At 41.4% G+C, this 17,660-nt stretch overlaps 1 protein-coding gene across 6 annotated transcripts in view; it reads left to right on the forward strand.

The window, feature by feature from the left end:
• The window catches only part of marchf7 (membrane-associated ring finger (C3HC4) 7), an 84,025-nt gene that overhangs the window by 3,429 nt on the left and 62,936 nt on the right, over positions 1–17,660 (forward strand). For 4 of the 6 annotated variants that reach the window (XR_010975335.1, XR_010975334.1, XR_010975336.1 and 1 more), the window contains exons 1-2: positions 7,929–8,053; positions 13,025–13,204. Coding sequence is in view for 1 of the 6 variants with exons in the window: in XM_068035274.1 (XP_067891375.1) it covers positions 8,009–8,053; positions 13,025–13,204 (225 nt within the window). In the remaining 5 variants the exon portion in view is untranslated. The other 2 variants (XR_010975337.1, XR_010975338.1) reach the window with 2 other exon arrangements.

Consider the following 17,660-nt stretch of genomic DNA (forward strand, 5'->3'; position numbering starts at 1 on the left):
TTGGTGCTGGACTCATCTGTGCTGCTTGGCGTTGACCACAGGCTTCCCAATGCACCAAGTATTTTGTTGTGCATATCCATCAATAGTGTTCTGTCAGCTACCCCATCAGACTGCTCATCTGAGTCCTCTGCAGCAGAACTGATGTACAGCCTTGTCCTCTGAGTTGGTACCTGCCGAACAATCCAGTTTCATGGTTGCCATTACTTGTGCTAGCTTTTTATTCCAGATTTTATTTAATTGAATTTAAACTACCGAGCTACCGTGGTGGGACTTGAACTCTTATCTCTGATCATTAGTCCAGGCCTCTGGACATTATGCTACTGTATCCCTCATGGGGTCATTGAACAACGACTGGTACTGCATCCAGGTCCTCGGGGCATGACTCCTGGTATTGGCTATCTGCTTCCACTGCCTTCTGAGTGTATGTGTGCAGAGCCTTCTGGCATCTCTCCTCCTTTCCACCAAGGCCTCCAGTGTAGCAATGGAAAACCTTGAAGACTACTCTCATTTTTCCATGTTCCTCAGGTCAGAGGCACTTCCTGCATGACTGCCAGCACCTGCTGCAGCCACAATGTACCTCCCCTTAAGTGGTGCTCGGCACACACTATATGGCCCCCTGCTTTTGCATTATTCAATCAGCAGCACAATTGGTATTGGTTGGACACTGAAATAATTGAAATAAACAGGCAGCACGAAGTTGACATGTTGCCTGCACCACAATCAGTGGTCGCAGATTGTGATCCCTGCATGTTTGGTATCCAATTTATCCCCAATATGTTGTCTGGTTACTTGATGTCTGACATTCAACATTTTTTTTAGTCCAAGTAGGTACCAACAACATGGGTATAATGAAGAGGGAGGTTCTGCTGAGGGAGTATGAGTAGCTAGAGGTTATATTTAAAAGCAGAACCACAAAAGTGCTAATCTCTGGATTGCTACCTGAGCCACAAGAAAATTGGCATACATCAGTAAGATCAAAGATTTGGTATGGGAGAAATGGGTTTCAGTTCGGGGGCACTGGCACCAGCACTGGGGAAAGAGGGAGCTATTCTGTTTTGTGTTGTGGCGAAAGTAACCACACTCTCGTCCACAGGGTTAAAGTAAATAAAGGATTTATTGAAGCACGGTGCAGGGAAGAAATATCTGGAATTCATCCAGAGGCTTCTCTGTGAAACAGTCTGTAGCACTCATTTATAGAATACAGTAACCGTTACTCATTTGTTCATACTACCCTGACACATTCCAGGCCTGGAGCTTGATCAATAACCTGGATTGTATTGCCCCACAAATATTCTCCTGCTATCTCCTCCCATATCTTGAAGCTGCTAGCCCCCATAGTTTACTGCTTGTATCGTCTCCAGCATTTCCCCTTATCTCTTTGATTAGTGAAGCAAGGACAGCATGTTTACACAGTTGTGAAGGCAATTAGGCTCTGGGTTGTACAATTTTCCCAGAACCATGGCCACGTATCCCATCATGCCCTGGTTCCCCACTGTGTTTCCGTATTCCCTCAAAGACTGTCAATGTATCCTAATGCTAAATCTACTAATGTTGCCCTACTGGTCTCACTTCAGATTGGCTTCACTTGAACCGCACTGGGGCCAGTGGCGAATCGAATAAAGTGGAATGTAGATAGGGCTTTAAACTGGATAGTGAGGAGGAGGGTTCTGATGAGAAATTTAAAAAGGACAAGGCAATAGCAATATGGGTAATGATAACCAGAGTGTGACTGGAAGGGACAGTGTACAAACCTAGAACACCAAAAAATAGGATCAGGGTAGGGAAAAATGGCAAAAAGACAGAATTCAAGACTCTTTATCTGAATGTACACAGCATTCATAACTAGATAGATGAATTCATGGTGCAAATAAAATAAATGACTGATTTGATAGTCAATAGAGACGTGGTTGCAAAGGACCAAGGCTTGGGAATTGAATATTCAAGGGTACTTGACATTTCGGAAAGATAGGCAGAAAGGAAAAAGAGGTGGGGTAGCTCTTTTTAATAAACTATGTGTTCAGTATAGTAGTGAGAAATTACCTTGGCTCAGTAAATTAGGGAATGTGGGATTACTGTAGGGTAAGTATAAATGGGTGGTTGTTGGTCGGCACAGACTCGGTGGGCCGAAAGGCCTGTTTCAGTGCTGTATCTCTAAATAAAATAAATCGAGATGTAGAATCAGTTTAGGTGGCGATAAGAAATAGCAAGGCAAAGAAGTCACTGGTGGGAATAGTTTATAGGCCCCCTAACAGTAGCTACACTGCAGGACAGAATATAAATCAAGAAATAATGGGATTGGGGTGGGGGGTGGGTGGCTTATAAGAAAGGTACCGTAATAATCATGGGCAACTTTAATCTTCACAGATTGGACAAATTAAATTGGCAAAGGTAGCCTTGAGGAAGAGTTCATGGTGTCCTCGGGACAGTTTCTTAGAACAATACATTGTAGAACCAACCAGGGAACTGGCTACTTTAGATCTGGTAATGTGCAATGAGACAGCATTAATTAATCTCCTAGTAAAGGATCTTGTAGGGAAGAATGATCATAACATAGAATTTCACATTCAGTTTGAGGGCGAGAAACTTGAATCTGAAACTAGTGTCTTAAACTTTTTTTTTAAAAAGCAATTACAAAAGTTGGCTAAAGTGGACTATGAAAATAGATAAATGGGTAAAACGGTAGATAAGCGGTGACAAACATTTAAGGAGGTATTTCATAATTCTGAACATTACTTCATTTGAAAAAGAAATTCTGAGAAGGATGAGCCATCTGTGGCTGGCTAAGGAAGTTAAGGATGGTATCTTACATTGAAAGAAAAGATACACAATGTTGCAAAGATTAGTGGTAGGTCAGAACGAAATTTTAGAAAACAGCAAAGGATGACTAACAAAAAAATGAGGGAGAAATTGAATGAGCATGAACTAGCAAGAAATATAAAAGCAGGCAGTAAGAGCTTCTACAAGTGTATATAAAAAGGAAGAGTAGTTAAAGTAAACATTGGTCCCTTAGAGTATGAAACTGGTGAATTAATAATGGGCAACCAGGAAATGGTAGAGACTTTGAACAAATATTTTGTATGTCTTCATGGTAGAAGGCCTTAAAAAATCCCTAAAATAGTAGAAAATCAGGGGGCAAAAGGGGGAAGGGAATTTAAAGCATTCACCATCACTGAAGAGTTACTGGACAAACTAATGGGACTAAAAGCTGACAAGTCCCCTAGATTTGATTGCCTGCATCCTATGCTCTTAAAAGAAGTGGCTGCAGAGATAATTGGATGCATTGGTTGTAATCTTCCAAAATTCCCTAGATTCTGGAAAGGTCCCAGTGGAAAACTGCAAATATAGCACCCCTATTCAAGGAAGGAGGGAGACAGGAAGCAGGAAACTATAGGATAGTTAGTCCTACATGTGTCATTTCACAAATGCTGGAATCTATTAAGGAAGTAGCAGCAGGACATGAAGAAAATCATAATGCAGAGTCAACATGATTTCATAAAATGAAAGTCATGTTTGACAAATTAATAATTCTTTGAGGATGTACCCAGCAGGGTGGATAAAGGGGAACCAGTAGTATATTTGCATTTCCAAAAGGCGTCTGATAAGGTTCCGCATAAATGGTTACTGCTCAAGATAAGAGCTCATGGTGTTGTTGGGAGGGGTAATAGTTAGCCAATCCTCTATCCATGCATGTGTTGGGATAAATGGGTCACTTTCAGGTTGGCAAACTAATGGGGTGCCACAGGAATCCGTGGTGGTGCCTCAATTATTTGCAATCTATATTAATGATTTGAATGAAGGGACCACGTGTATTGTAGCCAAATTTGCTTACAATAGAAAGATAGGTTGGGAAGCAAGTTGTGAGGAAGACACTGAGTCAGCAAAGGGATATAGATGGATTAAGTGGGTGGGCAAAAATTTGGCAGATGGAGTGTAATGGGGGAGAATGTGATTATCTACTTTGATAGGAAGAATAGAAAAGTAAAACATTATTCAAATAGAGACACCCTACAGAATGCTGCAATACAGGGGGATCTTTGTGCCCTAGCACTTGAATCACAAAAATTTAGCATGCGATACAGCAAGTAATTAGGAAGGCAAATGGGATGTTGGCCTTTATTACAAGGGGGATGGAGTATAAAAGTAGGGAAGTCTTGGTAGAACTGTACAGGGCATTGGTGAGACCACACCTAGAGTACTGTGTATAGTTTTGGTGTCCTTATTTAAGGAGGGATATACTTGCACTGGAGGCAGTTCAGAGAAGGTTCACTAGGCTGATCCCTGGAATGAAGGGGTTGGCTTAGGAGGAATGGTTGAACAGTTTAGGCCTATACTCATTGGAGTTTAGAAGAATGAGAGGTGATATTATTGGAACATAAAACATTGAGGGGACTTGACAGGGTAGATGCTGAGAGAATGTTCCCCTCATGGGGAATCTAAAACTCTGACGTAGTTTCAGAATAGGGGGTTTCCCATTTAAGATAGTGATGAGGAGAAATTTCTTCTGAGGGTTGAGAGTTTTTGGAATTCTCTACCCCAGACATCTTGAGTCATTGAATACATTCAAGGTTCAGATAGTTGAAGAATCTGCCTATCGTTATGGGGAAGAAGTGGGACAGTGGAGTTAAGGCCAAGATCAGATCAGGCATGATCTTGCTGAATTATGGAGCAGGCTAGTAGGCCGTATGGCCTACTCCTCTTATGTTCTCTTCCGCTCTCTGTTTTCTACTGGAGAATCTCCAGCACTGTGCCCCACCAAAAACAAGACCAGTAGAATGCTGCCTGAGGATTATTTTACAAGCAGTGATATTCATAATATACCAGCCAGGGCCAACTGTGCCATACCTTCCCCATAGCATCCAGTAAATTTGCTACTGTATATCTCTATATTGGCCATACTGGTGCCTGTAGTGGAAGTGAAATATTTGATTAAATGTATGTCTTACAGTAACTTCCTTCTCTTGAAATGATGGTAGGAAGATTACTGAAATGTAGTGCACTCCATATTTTCACAACTGGAGATCGGGAGTGGAAAAAAGAAGTTGGCATTTATATAACATTATCCTATCCTGAGGAGGTCGCATGCTGCTTCAAATCTAATTAATAACCTTTGACATCCAGTCACATAAGCAAACAAAGCAGCCAATCTGTATACAGCAAGATCCCAAAAACAACAAACGAAATGCATGGCTAGTTGATCTGTTTTTGACATACTGGTTGAGGAGATGGGTGTTGCTAACAAAACCTCCTCTTCAAATAGTGCCATGGGATCATTCAAACCCACCTGAGCAGGCAGATGGGACTCTGTAACTTTTCACTTGAAAGATAGTACTAGGCCTGCAATAGTGGAGCACTCCCTCAATGCTGCACTGACATATCAACTTTGATTATAAACTTAAGTCCTGGAGTGGTACTTGAATCTGAAATCTTCTGACTGAGGGAAGAGCATTACCAACTGAGCAAAGCTGATATTTACAGAAATGAGAGAGGGGATAATAGTCCAGAATCTGGAAGAGAAGGCATCTCCCCTTGCTGAAAGGAAGTAAAACAGTAAGCTGTAGATGGGTATAAAAGCAAAATACTGCGGATGCTGGAAATCTGAAACAAAAACAAGAAATGCTGGATTCACTCAGCAGGTCTGGCAGCATCTGTAGAAAGAGAAGCAGAGTTAACGTTTCGGGTCCGAAGAAGGGTCACTGACCCGAAACGTTAACTCTGCTTCTCTTTCTACAGAAGCTGTAGATGGGTGCCAGGCAGGCTTTTAACAACAGTATCTCATTAAATATCTGACTGTTGGTAAGCACAAAGTTGATCAGTTTTTTTTTTTCCCACTCCCCTAAAAATGGGAACTAATCTGGCTTTCATTCACTGTGAGGGTCTGTCTGCCTGCAGCTTTCCTATTGGTCCTGGTGCTGCACGTTGCAGAATTCCTGACTGGCCCTCAAAAATAAATGTAACGTACTCAAAATGTCTAATGTTCTAGACTTCATTGAAATGGCCATTGCCAAAGAGGCTAGAATCTCAAACACATTTTATATTGGCTCACTTAAGTACACAGATAAATAGTGTTTGAACATTTAAAACTGCATTATGATGGATTATTAGGGCTCTTAACACCACCCAACTTGCAAACAGGAAGCTGTTTGCAGTTCCTAGTGAGGCAAGTTCTTTTTGTACCCATCCCTGGCCTTTATCATCCCTCTCTTATGCTGAGCTACAATTCACTCAGCTTCCATAAATTAAACATCTCGCAATCTGATACAAAAATTCAAGCAAGCAGCTTGATCCTCTGCTCCTGCTCCTTTTCCTCTTACCCCCTTTTCCCCCCCCCCCCATCTCACCAATCCTCATCCAATCAAAATTGAAACCAAGTTTTTAAAAAAAACCCACATGCTTGTGGGTAACACTACTATTTTTGTAACCAGATCTATAAAATGGACCAAAGGATAGTTGAGCTGCAGCTATGTTTTGCCTATGTTTGCACAACAGTTACTACACAAGTAGCTCATGAGCTTGAAGCACTTTTGAGATATTAGGAAAGTGATGATGAACTATGCAAGTTTATAAAAAAAAAAAAAAAAAAAAATTATTCCAAGTTGCTGAAAGCAACCTGAAGAGGACTGATCTAACTTCCCATCTATATAAGGGAAGGATCTAGAAGACTTGTGCATCTGGTCAGTGGCATAGTTGATACCTGAAACTCTGTGCTAAGTTTAAGAGCCTCATTTTTCCCTTTTGAGTGGTTTTGGAGCACTTCCCACAAGACATTGTAGCCATGACCTGGGAAGTTTATACAATCTGCCTTTGTAGAAAATTGCATGGGCAGAGTTAACAATCACCTATTCCGTATATGTCTCGTTCCACCAAAAAATCTTTCGATTTTAAAGCCATCACTTGCACTTTCCCTAGTATCGAAACTAGCATTAGGAACTCTTCAGTATGGAGAATGCAAGTACAAGTCCTACTGTTGCATCTATCCTTCAACCATGAATCAGAATCACTGCACAGCTTTTTACAACAAAAATGTACATTTATTTAGCACATTTAACATGGGAAAATGCCTCTGCACTTCACAAGAGCGTAATCAGACCCAAGGAAAGATATTGGGATTGGTGATGAAAAGTTTGGTCAGAGATGGATAGATTTTAAAGGAGGGAAGAGGTAATTCCAGAGCTTCGAGCCTAGACAGCTGAAAGCATGATTGTCGCTGGTTGGTCTTGTGTGTATCCCCCATTGTTTTTACACAGTTGGAGGAACTGAGTTCTTGGAGGGTTGTAGCATGGAGGAGGTTACACACATGGGGTGGGTGAGATTATGGAAGGATTTGGAAGACTAGGAGGAAAATTTTAAAACTTCTGATTGGATAGGAGCCAACATAGGTCTGCGAGTACAGGTGTGATGAATAAGTGGGACTTGTTGCAGCTTACGATATGGGAAGCAGAATTTTGTATGAGCTCAAGCTTATGGAGGGTGGAAGATGGGAGGCTTCCCAGAACAGCATTGGAACTGTTGAACCTGGAGGAAACAAAAGCACAGATGAGTCTTTCAGCTGCAAATGGGATGAGGCAGCCTTTGAGACAGGTGATGTTGGAGGTGGAAGTAGGCAGTTTTTGTGATGGAAAGAATATAGGGTCAGAAGCTCAGCTCCATGTCAAATATGGGCACCAACGATTGCCAACAGTCTGATTCGGCCTGAAAATAAAAACACAATGCTGGAAATACTCAGCGGGTCTGGCAGCATCCGTGGAGTGTGAAAGAGTTAACGTTTCACGTTTGTGACCTGTTTGTCTACAGATGCTGCCAGATTTGCTAAGTATTTCCTGTTTGTATTTCAGATTGCCAGCAGCTGCAGTATTTTGCTTTCATATTTGGTTCAGCCTGAGATGGTGGCCAGAGAGGGGGATGGAATTGATGGTAAGGGAACGGAGTTTGCGATGAAGGCAAAGACTATGGATTTGGTCTTCTCCGTGTTTAATTGTAGGAAACTAGCTAAGCTGGAGCTGAATGTCAGATGAGCAGTCTACCCAAACTGAGGCAGCTGAGGGGTCGAGAGAAGGTGGGTGAGGAACTGAATGTCATCAACGTTCATGTGAAACCTAATGTGGTATCTTTAGTTGATGCTGCTAACTAGCATAGTGTAGGTGAGAAGTTGATGGGGAACAAGGAAACATCCTTGAGGGATGGGAAGAAAAGTCATTGGAGGAGATTCAAACATGGAAAAAGGAAGTTGGGGCTATCTTTACTTTCTAGGATTGTCCTGGAAAGTAGTGAGTAGTTTTGGCAGAGGAGAGCAGGGTTCAATTGTGCTTGTGATGAAGCCAGACCTGGCAGTGAGTGGCTCAGGTCAGTGTACACCATCTGTTTCAGTCTGCACCCCTTGAACTTTAGGGATAAAAATTGGGGCCATAACAGGGGGAAGGACCAGGATGGCAGAGAATAAGGGTTTTATTGGGGCAAGGACATTTTTTTTTTTTATTCTTGGGATATGGGTGTCGCTGGCTAAGCCTGCATTTATAGTGGCGCAGTGGTTAGCACCGCAGCCTCACAGCTCCAGTGACGCAGGTTCGGTTCTGGGTACTGCCTGTATAGAGTTTGCAAGTTCTCCCTGTGACCGTGTGGGTTTCCGCCAGGTGCTCCAGTTTCCTGCCATAGCCAAAGACTTGCAGGTTGACTAGTAAGTTGGCCATTGTAAATTGCCCCTAGTGTAGGTAGGAGAATTGTGGGGATGTAGTAGGGAATATGGGATTAATGTAGGATTAGCATAAATGGGTAGTTGATGGTCAGCACAGACTCGGTGGGCCGAAGGGCCTGTTTCAGTGCTGTATCTCTCTGACTCTATTTATTGCCCATCAGAGGCAGAGATGAAGGAGTGATTGAGCCAATTGACATTGCAGAAATATCTTGGTGAATCAAGTGCCAAAGGGCTTTTGATAGTGGTGCAAGTGACTTGTGAATGGTTTTTTCCATGGGGTTGATACAGAAGGAAGTGCAGTTGGAAGAGGGGAGGGGCAAGATGGATGTGAATGGTGATCAGATGTGATCGGGATATTGAAGCCAGATGAGATAGCAAGATCATGGGTGGTGGTTGTGAATATGGGAAGGAGATTTTTTTTTTTATGTTGAGGGAGGTTATAGGAGTACAGGAGGGTAGTAAACTTGGAGAGAAGGCAGGTGAGTTAGATGGAGGTTGAAGTCACCAAGGGTAATCAGTTCCTCCATGCAAAGGCTGAAAAGAGTGAGAATATATCTTTCAGAAACTGGTGAAGCTTGGTGAGCAGTAGAGAAAAAGAATTTTAAAGGAGAGGTGAGGGGACTGGACTGGAACAAGGTAACAGGCTCAGGAGAGAAGGTGCCAAAACAGGGTGCTAACCAAGATGAGATTTGGTGATATAAAAACAAGAAATGCTGGAAATACTGAGCAGGTCTGGCAGCATCTGTGAAAAGAAGAAGCAGAGTTAACGTTTCGGGTCAGTGACCCTTCTTCGGAACTGACAAATATTAGAAAAGTCACAGATTATAAGCAAGTGAGGTGGGGGTGGGGCAAGAGATAACCAAGGAGGTCTAGATTGGACCAGGCCACATAGCTGACCAAAAGGTCATGGAGCAAAGGCAAACAATATGTTAATGGTGTGTTGTAAGACAAAGCATTAGTACAGATTAGGTGTTAATACACTGAATATTGAACAGCAGCAAGTGCAAACCTGAAAAAAACAGTGGGTAAGCAAACTGAACAGACTAAGATGAAATGAAATAAATGCAAAAAAAAAAATTGTAAAGAATGTAAAAAAAAAAGAAAAAATGATGACTAAAAATGAAAGTAAAATGGGGGGCTGTCATGCTCTGAAATTATTGAATTCCATGTTCAGTCCGGCAGGCTGTAGTGTGCCTAATCAGTAAATGAGATGCTGTTCCTCGAGCTTGCGTTGATGTTCACTGGAACACTGCAGCAATCCCAGGACAGAGATGAGAGCAGGGGGGGAGTGTTGGAATGGCAAGCAACCGGAAGCTCAGGGTCCTGCTTGCAGACTGAGCGGAGATGTTCTGCAAAGCGGTCACCCAGTCTGCGCTTGGTCTCCCCAATGTAGAGGAGACCACACTGTGAGCAGCGAATACAGTATGAGATTTGGTGATGAGGGCCACATTGCTCCTTGACAGATTGGGCAGAGCAAATGGTGGAAGATATAGGTAGGCTTCAGTAACGGTGAAGGTGTTTGCGTCTGTGAGCTAAGTTTTCATCTAGGTCCTGTCAATGCACTCATCCACATTGAGGTTATGGATGACATCAGCCTTGTTTGCAAGTAAGTGGATGTTCGCGAGGGAGATGTGGAGATTGTTGATATAGCAGAGTCCATAGGGTCAGCGGTGGGAGCATTGAGCTGGATGGAAAAGGGGCTAGCAAGACTAGTCCCCAGCGCATGCATTGAACTTGGAAGGTCAGCAAGTGAAGATGCTGGGGCAGGAGAGTAGGTAGCTAGAGGATTAGTGGAGGACTGGGTTTGGGATTTTGGAGTGGTGGAGGTGCAGAGACATTATTGGGTAGTGGAAAGGAAATGGGTAAGGCAGGCTCAAGAAGGGTAAGAGTTGGAAGTAATTGGATTGATTCCAGAATGGCAGCCTACATGTAAATGGATGTCGAGGAAATTCAGTTTACATAAGATTATGATTGATATGCCCTGGATGTAAATGCAGCATTGGGAGGAGACGTTAAGACAAAAAGCCTGAAGTTATAGTCAGTGGGGAGTCAGTTTGGAGCTTGCTTATGTCCAGGTTCAGATACTGATCAATGTGGCAATCACAAAACTGATGGGCAAAAGACTTAGTTGATAAAATTTATGGTGCAAGATCAAATCTCATGCTTAACCAAGATACTATGTGAATTTCAATTGAGATTGCTGTGTGCTTTTGAACAATATTACTTCTAAGGTTACCTATTTTCATCAATGAATGGTCCAACTTACTTGCGAACAGGCTATAGTTTGGAGACACTGATTACATGTGAATTGATTTTTTTGTGTGGTGTGGGGGAGGGGAATTATTTCAGTGATTTAACTTCCTTTTCAGCAATTGCTCAAGTAGTGTATTTCTTGATTGGTGTAAATATTTGCAGAGTAATGCACAGACTTGTGAATAAAATCCACCTTGAGGACTAAATTTTCAATTAAGCTACTCCAGTTTTGTTTTAATGTATATGATCCCAGGTTAAATGGGTGTCCACAAATGGAAACTAGCACACTTGTATGTAACTTTCATTAAAACCTATTTGAACTTGCTATTTGAATTATGACCTGTTTTAAGTTTGCTTTGGCTTATGTAAATTAATCACTTGTGAACTGACCAATGTCACTTCATATAATTTCACACAATAATGATTTCTGTTGCTGATAGCACAGCAGAACACTAGAAATAGGAGCAGGAGTAGACCATGTGGCCCATCAAGCCTGCTCTGCCATTCAATACGATCATGACTGATCTTGGGCTTCAACTCCAGTTTCCTGCCTGCTCGCCATAATCCCTTGATTCCCTGAGACCAAAAATATATGTCTATCTCAACCCTAAATGTATTCAACGATGGAGCATTCCCAACCCTCTGGGGTAGAGAATTCCAAAGATTCACAACCCTTTGAGTGAAGTCATTTCTCCTCCTCTCAGTCCTAAATGTTTGGCCCCTTATCCAGAGACTATGCCCCTGTGTTTTAGATTCCCCGACCAGTGGAAACAATCTCTGTCTGCCTTATCCAGTCCCTTTAGAATCTTGTATGTTTCAATGAGATTGGCCCTCGGACCAATTTAGTGAACCTTCGCTGTACTGCCTCAAATGTAAGGATATACTTAAATTTGGAGACCAAAACTGCACACACTACTTCAGATGTGGTCTCGCCAAATCCCTGTACAATTTTAGCAATACTTCAATCCCCTAGCAATAAAGGCCAACATGCCATTTGCCTTCCTAATTGCTTGAAGTACCTGCATGTTAACTTTGTGTGTTTTCTTGTACAAGCACACCCAAGTCTCTTTGAGCATCAATACTTACAAGTTTCACACCTTTCATCACTAACAAAGCTATTTTGTTTTTTGCTTGGGTCTTGCTCAGCCTTGAACACAGTTTTGTGGCTGTACCTGTGACTGTCAAGATTTTTAAAAATTTCTGTGCTGTTTTCGATCCTGTTGCTATTAGGTGTGTGAAGAGCTTGTAATGGCTTTTTAACCTTCTGGTAGGAGAGCACGTCTCTGTTCTCCTCTTTGTACCCACCGCCACCAACATAGCCCCTGCCCCCAGCCTGGCTTCCAAGCATATTGGGAATTGTGATCTTGTCCTGTGAGAATTGTGATTTTTAATCTAGGTCCTAGTATGTTGGTGTCATTGTGCCACCCACAATGCCCATCATTAATTATATCTGCAGTAGTTTAATGAACGAAACGCCGTCTACAAATCAGTCAAGCTGTCTAAAATGACTTGAGTGATAAAGCTACTACATCAATGTTACTAGTTGTTATGTGATGGAATGACTGGATTTAAGATTTCATTATAGTAGTGATTTAAGTGCCTTATTTTAGTACGTTTTTCTCTGCTTGGGCATATGTTATAATGCAGCTCTTGTCTAACTTGGATCCTTTCAAGATGGAGAATGCCTCAAATGCCATGAACAGAAGGTGTTTTAAATTTTCTGTTGCTCCCACCTAATTGAGGAATAGTTTTTCCACAGTTTTAATTATCATTAATGCCAAAAACATATGCCCCCTTGAAATGAGTTTTTAACCAGAGTCGTCAAATCTGTTTTGTTTGACATAATGTAAAGCTTTTTTTTTGTATTAATTAGTGACCTGTACAGATCTGCTGATATTCAATATTTGTTGTGTCCCCCTGGAATGGGACTTTGTCACATTGGGAGATCTACACAGAAATATCTGCTTTGTCTACTTTAACCAACTTGATAACTAGGGAGTGACTGATAATTGTACAGAGATCTTAACACACAAGTAATTTCCAAATGTAGAAGCATCTAATTAATTTTTTGTTTTAATGTAGTGTTTTGTGAGGATGGAGCCCAAGCCCTCTAGGATACCCACAAGAGTGTCGGTTGAAGCACATAATCCTTTATCAACACCTTCATCGGCAACAAAAAAGTTGCATGAGGGCAGATCAAATGACCTGGGTGACTCGTATGCAACAAGAGAAACTCCAAAGAAATTGGAAAATGAAGTTCAGGTAACGGCTACTTCAGTCATTTGTGGCAATTGTAGCGAAGAAATAAATACTACAACTACTTGCAATTATAAAGTACCTTTTTCTGTCTATAAAAATACTTAAAGTTGCTTTACAGTGGAAGATGGGGGAAACAGTTATGATGGGAGTGTTTGGAGATGATGGACTGTTTGATCAAAATGATGAGTTTTATAAAGGTAATGATGGCAGGAATTGGGTAGGAATTCTGGAAACTTGGGCCAAGGTGGCTGAGTCTTCTTTCATCAGTAATTGAGTGCAAAGGTGGTCAAAGTGGGAGGACTGAAGAATATGGGAGAGGCCACAGTTGGATGAGGTTGCAGAAGGGATAAGGCCATGATGAGATTTTAAAATGAACACAAGTATTTTATTCCAGAAAGTCAATTGAAGGATAAAACTGGAGCTGATCTTTACACATTATGAGCATTTACAGAGTTACACATTACAAGCATACACCTGCGGCGCAGTGGTTAGCACCGCAGCCTCACAGCTCCAGGGAGCCGGGTTCGATTCTGGGTACTGCCTGTGTGGAGTTTGCAAGTTCTCAGTGTCTGTGTGGGTTTCCTCCGGGTGCTCCGGTTTCCTCCCACATGCCAAAGACTTGCAGGTTGATAGGTTAATTGGCCATTATAAAATTGCCCCTAGTATAGGTAGGTGGTAGGAGAATATAGGGACAGGTGGGGATGTAGTAGGAATCTGGGATTAGTGTAGGATTAGTATAAATGGGTGGTTGATGGTCGGCACAGACTCGGTGGGCCGAAGGGCCTGTTTCAGTGCTGTATCTCTAAAACTAAAACCTCCTAACCTAAACAAGTCTATATCTCTTTTTATAGGGGTACAAGTGAATCCCCAGTTAATTTCCACCACCTACATACAATTAACAGATTCCCTTTTCTCTGTTTAAATAAAAATTAGAGTTTATATGTACAGCCAAAATTTCAAAGACCTCCATATTCTGTATAAAGCATTACATTGTGAGAGGTCCTTCCTCTAGGACCCCCAACAATTTCTTTGTATTTGCATTTCTTTGTAAAACAGTCCTATAGTTGATGACTTGCATCCACCCATTTAATTTGAGATTTCCTTCCCCTCCATGTTTCAAACCAGCAATTTATAAACTTTTCTCGATCACTTTTCGTAAAATGTATATTATCCCACAATGAACAATTAGTATACTCATTGAATGATATTTAGATATTGTCAGTATGCCATTGTACAGAATATCCCAATTTTTTTTGACATATAATCCCACATCCACTAAACTCCAAGAGCCAGTGTTTTCAACAGCCAAAGTAACCCTTTTTATTTTCTTCTTTTAGCTTGGGGAAACTATTTCCCATTTTCACCCATAAACATTATGAAACCAGCTGTAGTAGAAAACCCATCAGCAAGTTCAGCATATGTATGGTGGCTAAAAATAACTAGTTTTATGTTCTTTGGATAACCTAATGCTGGAAACCTAAGTATGCACTTTGCCAGATTTAATTTTTTAAATGCTTTATTTGCCCTTAAAACATTTGCGACTTTAGGGTGCTTCATCATGGTACTTAACTGCAGCACATCAAAACTAGTGTCTGGCTTAGCCTCCGTGTCCAACAAGTTTAACTGACCAGTCAAGCTTTGCAATTGCTCTGTCTCTTTAGATATAATCATCTTTCTGTGATTACCTAGTATAATTAACCAGGGTGGGCGTGACACTCATTAGGATTGTTGATATTCTTGACCTTTTCTGCTTACTTAATATCTAAACCAATATATTTAAAAGCCCAACAAGCCTGACTCCCCATTTTAAATTCTACTGTAATCTTTTACTAAAAACAAACTTCTCATTCTACAGTACCACCCCATAAGAAATGATCAAAATGCATCATGAAGATGCCTGAAAATATTTCTTTATAATCCCAATAAAATAATCTGGGATCTGCTTTTAGTTGAACACCAGCTATTTTCTTCATCTGCTTCAAAATTCTCATCACTTCGAGGATCCTGTCTCACCACTTTGGGCAGTTCACCATAATTATAATTCGAGTTGCACCTCTTGTTGGGCGAATGAATCCCACGAATGCCCATTTTCAAATTCTGCTTTCTGCTGTAATAGCCAGATCTTCTAAAGTGCTTTCATTCCTCATTTCTGCCTGTTTTTAATCCTTCCATTGTACTAGTGCCTGAGTCCAGTATCTGGACCATTTTGAAATCTGGCAGTCATTGAGTCCTCTAATCTTTGTCACTGTGGAATGTACCTTTTTTTTTCCCTTGTAGGCTGAAGGACATGACCGGTTTCCCCAGCTGAGACAGCAGACATCTGGTCCAACAAGGTCTCAGTCTGAGAACTGCACACCAGTTAGAACCAGTAGCCTGTCCATATAAGGCACCTTAGTACATTCTTGCAATTTAACCATTTTCTGTGTTGACCACTAGGACTGTTTGAAAATGTTTTCCTTAATTTCCAGCCTTCACCTTTAGGCTACTGTCGTCTTTATTTTTTTGTTCTTTCATGGGAAGTGGGCGTCGCTGGCAAGGCCAGCATTTGTTACCCCTCCCTAATTGCCCTTGACAACTGAGTGGCTTGCTAAGCCATTTCAGAGGGTAGTTAAGAGTCAGAAACATTGCTGTGGGTCTGGAGCCACATGGAGGCAAGACCAGATAAAGACAGCAGATTTCATTCCCTAAAGGACATTAGTGAGCCAAATGGGTTTTTATGACAATTGCTGTCAGTTTCATGGCAGTATTACTGAGACTAACTTTCAATTACAAATTTTTTTTTGAAATTATTTCTTTGAACTTTTTAATTAACTGAATTTAATATCCACCAGCTGCCATGGTGGGATTTGAACCCCTGTTCCCAGGGTCTGGGCCTCTGGATTACTAGTTCAGTGACATGCTATTGTGTTATATTCCAGAAAGCCAGTTGAAGATGGAATTGGAGCCTATAAGCATATATTTAGAGTCATGCATTACAAGCACACAGCTCCTAACCCAACAACTGTGGTTTCAGTCTGCTTATTTATATGGGGATAAGTGAATCCCCAGTTAATGCCCACCACCTGCATACAATTAACCACAATATACAGTTAACAAAAAGGTCTTTAAAATTCATGTGTTGGGGGACAAGGAAATGGTGTAGGTCACTAAGGATGAGATGATGAATTGCCAGGATTTAGTGAGTTTGCTCAAAAATGCCAACTCATCCAATGATGCTAGCAAGGAGGACGTTTATAGGAATTGGTCTAGCGGTGACAAAAAAAAGCATACAAGTGTTTTGACAGGGTGAGTTGGGGGCCGAAGTGGAAGTAAAATTCTTTGATAGGATATGAGGTTTTAAACTTTGCTTCAGGCTGAAAAGGATGCTGAAGTTTCATATGGCCTGATTCAACCCAAGTAAGTAGTTGAAGAGTGGTCACTCTTGAGAGTAGAGTTTATGGTTTTGGCCATCCTAGCATTTTAATTAAGAGGAAATGTTGACTCATCCATGCCTTGACGACAAGCATTCTGACAGCATATATAGTTGAGGGAAGTGGTGTCAGATCGGATTGGAGTGTCAGCATACCTATGCAGGCTGAATCTGCATGTGGATATGGCTCAGAGTGGGAGATTTAGATGCAAAAGAGAAGGACCAAAGGATAGGCCCTTGGGGAATTTAAGGTGAGCTGCAATGGCAAGAATAGAAGCTGTTGCTCGAGATGCAGTGGCTGAGTTGAGACAAATTTGAGTGAAACAACCCAAGGGCTGTCTACAGAGCAGGTGGCAGAATAGAATTTTATTATTTGTGACTTTGACTAAGTTGGTTCTAATGCATTGAGCAGGGCAAAGCCATACTGGGAGTTCTGGGTGATAGAGCTGAAAGGAGACAACTAATTCAGGGATGTTTGGAAAGGAAAGTGCAGTGAGATGTAGCAGTAGTTGAAATGAATGGATTAGATAATGAATTTGAAGGGGAAAGGAATGGTGTCTGAATTAATACACTTGTATGAACTCTTTGGAACAAAAGATTAAATTACTATTTTGTATGCGTGTCTTCAAAAGAGCTGTCAAGTTAGTGCCATTTCCCTCTTTACCCGTAGTCCTGCAAGTTTTTCCCCTTTTCAAGTATATATCTAATCCCCCTTTGAAAGTTACTATTGAATCTTCCTCCAGCATTGTTTTGGGTAATGCATTCATAACTCACTGCACAAAATTACTTTGCCTCAGGTCCCCTCTGACTCTTTTGCTAATCTTGAATCTGTGACCTCTGGTTACTGACCCACCAGCCAGTGGAAATAGTTCCTCCTTATTGACTCTCTGAAGTCCTACATAATTTTGAGCATCTCTATTAAATCTCCCCAGGACCTTCTCTACTAAGAGGAACAATCCCAGCTGCTCTAATCTCTTCATAACTAAAGTTCCTCACCCCTAATATCATTCTGGTAAATCTCCTTGGCACTCTGTTTAAGGCCTTAATGTG

Source organism: Heterodontus francisci, chromosome 7 (genome assembly GCF_036365525.1).
Source record: "Heterodontus francisci isolate sHetFra1 chromosome 7, sHetFra1.hap1, whole genome shotgun sequence".
Taxonomy (NCBI): domain Eukaryota; kingdom Metazoa; phylum Chordata; class Chondrichthyes; order Heterodontiformes; family Heterodontidae; genus Heterodontus; species Heterodontus francisci.